Genomic DNA, 9173 nt, shown 5'->3' on the forward strand with positions numbered 1-9173 from the left:
TTCTAAGAGGGAAATCTGATTATTCCTACTTCCAGATGAGGAAATTTTAGATCAAAGAGAGTAAGTGACTGCCAAATGTCACAGAAAATCAGTGGCTAATTTGGAAGGTCTTTTGAGACTGAGCTCTGTCTCTACACTAGGCAGCTCCTCATTGGTTCATTCATTCAGTAAATTGTTATTATCAGCCAGTCACTTATACATTAGGTGCTAAGGAAACAGGGAAGAATCACCCACAGCACACCCTGCCTTCAAAGAACATACAGAATAGTGGGAGAGACAGACAAATAGACAATTAGATCATGTATTAGGTGCTATAACAAGGAAAAACAAAGGGTACACTGGGAGTGTCCCACAGGGGCCTTTAACACAGCTTTGAGGATTCACAAAAGGCATCCTTAAGGAGACATATAAATTAACTACTGAAGACGCAAAGGGGTTATCCAAGCAAAAGACTGGGGTGAGCAATGGAGAGTCACTGCAGGATTTTAAGAGAAGAGCACCATGATTGTACGTTCACTGCATGAAGCCCACAACCCAGTAATGTGGAAATGCGTTGCTGGAAGGGGATGGAATCAGAAAAGGAAACTAGTTAAATCATGCTTCAGGGGCTTCCCTGGTGGTCCAGTGGCTAAGACGCTGAGCTCACAATGCAGAGGGCCCAGGTTTGATACCTGGTCAGGGAACTAGATCCCACACACTGTAACTAGGACCCAGTGACACTACATAAACAAACAGATATTAAGGTAAATAAATAAATAAAACCTGCTGCAGTCACTCTTAAGGAATGAAATGAGTACAAATAGAGACTCAGTTCAGTTCAGTCGCTCAGTCGTTCCCAACTCTTTGCAACCCCATGAATCGCAGCACTTCAGGCTTCCCTGTCCATCACCAACTCCCGGAGTTCACTCAGACTCATGTCCATCGAGTAGGTGATGCCATCCAGCCATCTCATCCTCTGTCGTCCCCTTCTCCTCCTGCCCCCAATCCCTCCCAGCATCAGAGTCTTTTCCAATGAGTCAAATCTTTGCATGAGATGGCCAAAGTACTGGAGGTTCAGCTTTAGCATCACTCCTTCCAAAGAAATCCCAGGGCTGACCTCCTTCAGAATGGACTGGTTGGATGTCCTTGCAGTCCAAGGGACTCTCAAGAGTCTTCTCCAACACCACAGTTCAAAAGTATCACTTCTTCTGTGCTCAGCTTTCTTCACAGTCCAACTCTCACATCCATACATGACCACTGGAAAAACCATAGCCTTGACTAGACGGACCTTTGTTGGCAAAGTAATGTCTCTGCTTTTCAATATGCTATCTAGGTTGGTCATAACTTTCCTTCCAAGGAGTAAGCCTCTTTTAATTTCATGGCTGCAATCACCATGTGCCGTGATTTTGGAGCCCAGAAAAATAAAGTCTGACACTGTTTCCACTGTTTCCCCATCTATTTCCCATGAAGTGATGGGACCAGATGCCATGATCTTCGTTTTCTGAATGTTGAGCTTTAAGCCAACTTTTTCACTGTCCTCTCACTTTCATCAAGAGGCTTTTTGGTTCCTCTTCACTTTCTGCCATAAGGGTGGTGTCACCTGCGTATCTGAGGTTATTGATATTTCTCCTGGCAATCTTGATTCCAGCTTGTGCTTCTTCCAGCCCAGCTTTTCTCATGATGTACTCTGCATATAAGTTAAATAAGCAGAGTGACAATATACAGCCTTAATGTACTTCTTTTCCTATTTGGAACCAGTCTGTTGTTCCATGTCCAGTTCTAACTGTTGCTTCCTGACCTACATACAGCTTTCTCAAGAGGCAGGTCAGGTGGTCTTGTATTCCCATCTCTTTCAGAATTTTCCACACTTTATTGTGATCCACACAGTCAAAGGCTTTGGCATAGTCAATAAAGCAGAAATAGATGTTTTTCTGGAACTCTCTTGCTTTTTCCATGATCCAGCGGATGTTGGCAATTTGACCTCTGGTTCCTCTGCCTTTTCTAAAACCAGCTTGGACATCTGGAAGTTCACAGTTCATGTGTTGCTGAAGCCTGGCTTGGAGAATTTTGAGCATTACTTTACTAGCATGTGAGATGAGTGCAATTGTACAATAGTTTGAGCATTCTTTGGCATTGCCTTTCTTTGGGATTGGAATGAAAACTGACCTTTTCCAGTCCTGTGGGCACTGCTGAGTTTTCCAAATTTGCTGGCATATTGAGTGCAGCACTTTCACAGCATTATCTTTCAGGATTTGAAAAAGCTCAACTGGAATTCCATCATCTCTACTAGCTTTGTTCATAATGATGCTTTCTAAGGCCCACTTGACTTCACATTCCAGGATGGCTCTCGTGAGTGATCACACCATCGTGGGTGTGTGAATAGAGACTAGTGGGGCATTTGAAAGAAAAATTTTTAGAGTACAACCAGATTTAGTGACCAAATGAATATCAAAACTGAAGGAAAAGGAAGAATCTGGGATGATTTTCAAAATTCTAGTTCACTTGAAAAAAACACAACACATATCTTTTACACAAGAAACACAGGCAGAAATAGGATTAGACATGCAAGAGATTTTAGGTGGCAGGAAGCAAAGGAAGGTGAATATTCAGATAGCAATGTAGGTCTGATACCTATAAAAAGGGAGGGAGAAGAAAGAATTGGCTAAGAAGAGCTATAGACTGCAGCACAGTTCCAAAAAGGGGTCAACCAAGCTGATGGAGAGTCCTTGGGTCAAAACTGCCTGTTGGAAGAGTCTCATGTCTCAGTGGAGCAGACCTACCTTAGTACTCCGGTCTCCATCACTGGCTGGGAGCAGTCTGCAGGAAGTGTGGCCTCAGGAGCTGGAGCCCTCAGTCAACTTTGCTCCCCAGGGCAAGAGAAGTGAGCAGTACATTTTATATTTTTTTAATTTATTTATTTTAATTGGAGGCTAATTACTTTACAATATTGTAACAGTACATTTTAATAGCTGTCAGAAAGAGAGAGCTAGAGATCACCTGGGCCAGAACCCTCTGATAAACACAGGATCCCTTCATCATACCTGAAGCATCTGTTTCAGTGATGGAGAGATGGAATACTCATTTCTGCATCTTTATTGCCCACTACATGCAATGCTTCTGAGAATAATGAATGATCTAGTACACTGGTGCAGAGTGTTAAATAAGTGTCTGTAGTATGAAAGAATGAAGTAGAATCAAGATAAGCCAGAGAGGTCAGAGAGTATCAAAAATGAGAAGTAGTTCCATGAGACACAGGGTATATAGGGGGCTCTGGTGGAATGTTTCATGAGGTACTGTCATAACTTACTGTGGATTCATGTGTTAAAGGCCCCTCCACCATACACCAAAGAACAGATGCGCTTGGTGGAGACACATGGCCTCAGGAACAAGCTCTAGCCTGTAACTGGACTCCAAATGCAAGGACAATTCTCATTCTCATACTTTGACCCTAAGAACCTGGTCACAGTGGGGAAAAGGTATGCTCTGGTCCTTTGTGCCTGAAATGGCCAGATATAAGAATCTTAAGGGATTTAGCAACTAAAGCTAATTTAAGGAAAACAAAACAAACCAGATGGCCACTTTCAGGGTTTCTCAAAAATGGGAGTGAGGTATTAGGTAATTCTCCCCTATGGCCTTGGACTCAGTCAGGAGAAGGCAGATTAAGTATTTCCCCTGGTGGTTTCAGAAGACCAAATCCTCTCCAAAAGAGCTAAACTTCCCTTCAGTGTGCCTCTAGCCACAAGTAAGATTCCATTCCTCAGCAAATCACCCACTACTCAGACCCACATCCCTACTCCCACCCCAGTCTTTGATTAAGGGCAGCCAATATATTGTTGCAGTCACATAACAAAGTCTGAGCTTTCCCAGGAGTCACCTCCAGATTTCTCTGAAAGAGGAAACAGGGGAGGGGTTGGGAATGCCACACCTATGAGTCTGATTTCATTTGCTCTCATGGAGCGAAACTCTGCACTCAGCCAACTGGACTACGACAACAGACTCCTTACTGGGGAATTCCACATTTTCCATCCATACTCCAGGCTCCAGTGGAATGAATGTTAGTGGTAGCCTGAGCAAGTTTACTGGACCCACCCAACTGAATCTATTAGATTGGGGTAGGATTTAATGAAACCTCAGTAGAAAAAGGAGGAGGAAACATCCAGGAACTAGCCAAAGGCACCAAGAAACAAATAACAGCCAAGCCAAAATCTCTAATAAAATGCTATGTTCAATTAAAAGAGAAGAAAATTCCCACACCCAAGGCAGAAGGCAGGATTAAGAATTCCGGTAAAGGCTAAGGAACCAGAAAGTCAGGGCTAGGTGGAGAAGCTGTCAAAATGACCAGAAGTAAGAACAAGTGTTCAAGAGTCGGAGAGGATAAATCCAAGAGTAGGGTTCAAGGTGAACAAAGCACATATCAGTTGAGACCGCAGTTTTTCCACAGTTAAACTTCCCTGTGCTGAAAAGAAGCACAGATTTTTTAATTACAGAAGTTCTCCTTTTAGAATCCTTCTATGTTAGTGAATTATGAATGAATATTAAATCATTATTTCCACTGATGATTTTTCTCTATATATTTTTAGCTTTTTTTCCCATTTGTTTCTCTCTGTGTGTCTACACCCTCTTGGAAAATTCCTTCTTCCTCCAAATTAAATTTTTATTAAGAAAAAAATTATCATTTTAAGTTTCAATAGATATCTTTTTGAAAGAGAACTTGATGTCAGAATTAGGAATTTTCCTAGCACCTCCAAGAGGCAAATATCAATTTGAAAGCAAACAATACAGACCAAAAGACATTTTATTTCTATAATTTTGAAAATGAATGTATAAATCAGAACCTGAAAACTCACTTTGGGCTACATATGTCAAAGTGCTAAGAGATGTGTTAATTCTTCATGCTATGTCAGAATGTAACCTCTTTCACAAAACAAGAACAAAAATAATAATAGCAGTATTTACTGATTTACTCCATGTGGGACTCTAGTTTTCATGTGTTGATTCACTCATTGCTTTCAACAATCTATCAAGAAAATACTATTTCTATTTTACAAATTGTTGTTGTTCAGTTGCTAAGTTACATCCAACTCTTTATGACCCCAGGGACTGCAACATGCCAGGCTTCCCTGTTCTTCACTATCTTTCTGAGTTTGCTCAGACTCATCCATTGAGTTGGTGATGCCATTCAAACATCTCATCCTGTCACCCCCTTCTCTTCCTGCCCTCAGTATTTCCCAGCATCAGGATCTTTTCCAATGAGTCAGCTCTTCGAATCAGGTGGTCAACGTACTGAAGCTTCAGCTTCAGCTTCAGCATTAGTCCTTCCAATGAATATTCAGGGTTGATTTCCTTCAGGATTGACTGGTTTGATCTCCTTGCAGTCCAAGGGAGTCTCAAGAGTCTTCTCCAGCACCACAGTTCACAGTTCAAAAGCATCAATTCTTCAGCGCTCATTCTTCTTTACAGTCCAACTCTCACATCTGTACATGACTTCTGGAAAAACCATACCTTTGACTATATGAGGAAAGTGAAATAGAGAGAGGTTAAGAAACATCCCCAAAGTCACTCAGTTTGTTAAGGTCTGAGTCAGGATTTGAGCTCAGGCCATCTGGTCTATGTTTTTAGCCACAAAACTTTATACCTGAGAGCTCCATTAGTGAAAGAAATCCAGATTTAGAGTTGCCATGTGTCCTAAATATGTTTACAAGTTTGAGATCTCAAGGAATAATATTCTCACTGACTTGTCAGCACTGCTCAGTGACAGGAAGGAAATCAAAGTCTCCATAATTTTATTAAAATAAAAGTGATTACATTTAGAAAAACCACTTATTTCACATAAAACTCTGACATTTTAAAAACAGATACGCATCTTGGATATTTTGACCAATCTAAAAAATTAAAAATTACTTGAAAATTTGCTTCAGCAAAATGATAAAGGAAAGCAAAGGACTATTGAAATTAGAGTAAAATGACTTAACCAGCAGACTGGATTGGAACCTAGTATCCAAGGGTCTTGACTTGCATTTCTCTGGTTGTCAGTACATAATGGATTTGTGGAAGCAGGTCTCCTGTGGTGACCACTGCAGCGGCACACTTCACTGTTACAGTAACAGCTTCACCGCCTGCAGATTTCCTTCCTGGTCAGTTGCTCAGTCATGTCTGACTATTTGTGACCCCACGGACTGCAGCACGCCAGGCTTCTCTGTCCATCACTATCTCCCTGAGTTTTCTCAAACTCATGTCCATTGAGTCAGTGATGCTATCCAACTGCCCCCTTCTCCCCTAATTCTGATATAATCCTGACACAATATGCTGTGCTGAAATGACAGCACACAGTCTTCTGAATCTCTAAAACCCTGTGAAGTCATTATCATAGTCTGCATTTTTAAATGGGGAAAGACAGAGTCAAACAGGTAATTAAAGTAACTCCCCTAAGGCCAAAAAAAAGTCTTGGAAAATGGACTGAAGCAGAATTCAAACACAAGCCTGTGGGACTATAGTGCTTTTTTGCTCTCTCCCCTCTAGTTCACTACATCACTGTCAGTATAAACTTGAACTTAAAAGCTAGTAATCAGCTCATTATGTTGAGTTGATACTTATTAAAATAAAACTCCTTGTCTACATATTCCAAAGACTATTTCAGCCTCTTCAAAGCAACCATAAAAGGAGAGGCCATGAGAAGCGTCCCCGAGGGGAACAGGATGAAGCAGTAGTTACAGAATTGGTGCCACAGGAGGGTGAGGAAGAGCCCTGTGATCCTGGCTAAGGACTCCTAGGTCTAAGGACTCCTAGGCTCCCTCCCACACCCCACGATGCTCTATGGATAAACAGATCCCTTGGATCCAGGCTTCAGACAACCAGGCTCACACCGGAGCATCGCCACAAACATCTGCTTCAGCTTACTATTTCCCAGAATGAGAACATAGGAGTGGCCAGCAAGATATAACACTGCAATTACTTCTCCAATCTTTGCAATCATCTTAGTTGCTGGTAAGAAATAACTGGATGTTAAAACATAAAAGGAAAGATAGTAGAGTAGGAAGAGAAAGAGGAAGGAGAGGATGACTCTGATGGCCCTCCTGTGGGCCTCGGTACTGAGATCTCTGGAGCTGGCACAGTCTTGATGCATCTGCCGCATATGCCTCCCCAGGGAGAGGATAAGCAGAAAGTAGGAGATTAGCGATATGACTAGGGGAGGGAGGTCCCACAGAGTCCCAAGAACATGGATCAGTTTATATTCTTTTTCTTTCTTTGTAAAAAGTTCAGTCATATTCCCGGTTCTATCAATTCCACCAAGAACAGAATAGATCTTAAATTCCCGGATCAGAGAGATGGCACTGCAACACGATAACAGCAGGGTACTCAACAGCATCCATACAACCACCCTGGAAACTCTCCATTTGAGCCACAGGAACATAGGATGGGAGAAACTGGCCACTTTCAGGCAGTAGAAGACACTGAGACAGGTGGTAAGCCAAATGTTCAGATGGTTTGTAAATGTCCAGAAAACATCAATAATTTGCATGATTATCCCTTCATCATGTAGTTTGGGAGAGAACACCAGTAAAATACCATCGATCAAGAGAATCCACAGCAAAACAATCCTGGAGACAGCCAGGTTAGTGATAACGAAGTCATGCAAAGAGATCCTCTTGCTCTTGAACCAGCTGCTGCCATTGACCCACCCTATGAAACCATTCCCCAGCATTCCCAGGATGAACTGAATGGTGGTCAGAACCAGAAACCCCATATTGCTGAGTCTCAACATGTTTGCTGTTCAGCAGACCTGATCTTTGTTCTTTCCATTGAGAAACATTCTCTTGCTGATTTGAAATTCCTGTTAATCACCTCTACCTGCTGCTTCTCTGTACCTGTCTCTTATCTCTGCCCAGTTTGGTCTGTTGTAGACACAACACAGCAAACCTTCTCCTGGCTCTTTCAGGTTAGTCTGTCCTCTTTAGAGGATGACTTGGTTTGTCACATCCCATCTACGATCTAAACTCGGAAGCTCTTTGCCAAAATGCAAATAGAGTAGTGTCCAGTGTCACACAGAGAAGAAAGAGATGAGTCACAAAGAAGATGGAGGATTTGGGCTCCATTTCAAAGGTGGTAGGGCTCTGAGTGGAAAGTGGAATGCAAACCCAGAGTGGAAAGGTGGGTCACCAGAAGGGTCACACAGAATCACTCAGGAGGAACGACTCAGGGACACATACAAAAGGGGGAAATATCAGAATTTCACCATATGGCACTATCACAATCATCCTGGAGGGAGGTTTACATTCATAAAACAGGAAAAATTCAGAGTCAATGGTCCTGGATCAGAATTAAATGGAGTGCCTCTTAGTGCCTCTTTCCTTGTTTTCTTAGAGTATGCTTCACATGAAGGGGCTACAAGCTCATCTCTAGGGAGTCACGACATCGGAAATTCTTCAGTACCTGAATGTTTAAATGATAACAATAATGAAGTATCGTAAAAGCTGCTCAAAGGATGGATTTTTTCAGAGCGCCTGACCACTGTATTGACATGTCAGCAATAATTCAGGCTAACCAAAAAAACATATAGACACTCTCTGTGAACCAAAACAGTGCCTTACAAATTTCCCAGGACAGTGTGCTTCCATGTATATCTCATTAGCTGGTGACCAGAATTCAATTTCTCAAATGACTTTGTTGAATATCATTATCACTGCCATCATTCCATCAGGTATCAGTGATAGGAATTATGAACCCACAGTTATAACTATTCTCATTTCTTAACATAAATAGTAGAACCATCATACTATAACTAAAACCACAGCATTACTAAAGGCTGCTTCCAAAATGTACATTGACCATGGTCTACCAAGTAACCACATGTATTTCCATTCTATTAAGCCTGAAGTTTGTTGGAGAAATCAATACTGGAGCTGTGATATTGTGGCAACCCAGGCTGCAGATACCTAAAAAGAATACTAAGATCACACACTTGCTCTCAACCATTCTTTTCAGTAAAAGACCAAAGTAAGTAAGGTAAGTCAGGGCATGGGCAAAAATAATTTGCAGACCAAGGTCATTCCAGAAGTGTTTCAAAAAGGATTATTTTTTAAATGAAGACAGAGTATTAGGGAAACTATAAACAGATAGTTTAGGACTCCAGGGCAGGAACAGAGGGTACTACAATATGATACCACTCCCGGAGAAAGAGCTGTGTGTAGAGAGGA

The 9173-nt window shown here is 41.8% G+C and overlaps 1 protein-coding gene and 1 non-coding gene across 2 annotated transcripts; one reads left to right on the plus strand and one right to left on the minus strand.

Moving 5' to 3' along the window:
- Positions 1-610: 610 nt before the first annotated feature.
- TRNAV-CAC (transfer RNA valine (anticodon CAC)) lies at positions 611-683 on the plus strand. The gene has a single exon. It is a non-coding gene; the product is annotated as a tRNA-Val (tRNA).
- A 5146-nt stretch (positions 684-5829) lies between these two features.
- TAS2R3 (taste 2 receptor member 3) lies at positions 5830-7741 on the minus strand. The gene has a single exon (XM_005901066.2). It carries the CDS (start codon positions 7739-7741, stop codon positions 6791-6793), a length of 951 nt encoding a protein of 316 aa, XP_005901128.2. The 3' UTR covers positions 5830-6790.
- Positions 7742-9173: the final 1432 nt, after the last annotated feature.

The sequence above is a fragment of the Bos mutus genome, chromosome 4 (genome assembly GCF_027580195.1).
Source record: "Bos mutus isolate GX-2022 chromosome 4, NWIPB_WYAK_1.1, whole genome shotgun sequence".
NCBI classification, from domain to species: domain Eukaryota; kingdom Metazoa; phylum Chordata; class Mammalia; order Artiodactyla; family Bovidae; genus Bos; species Bos mutus.

What these genes read in the sequence shown, in the direction of transcription:
- TAS2R3 (XM_005901066.2), bottom strand. Translation starts at nt 7,741, where the DNA reads ATGTTGAGACTCAGCAATATGGGGTTTCTGGTTCTGACCACCATTCAG.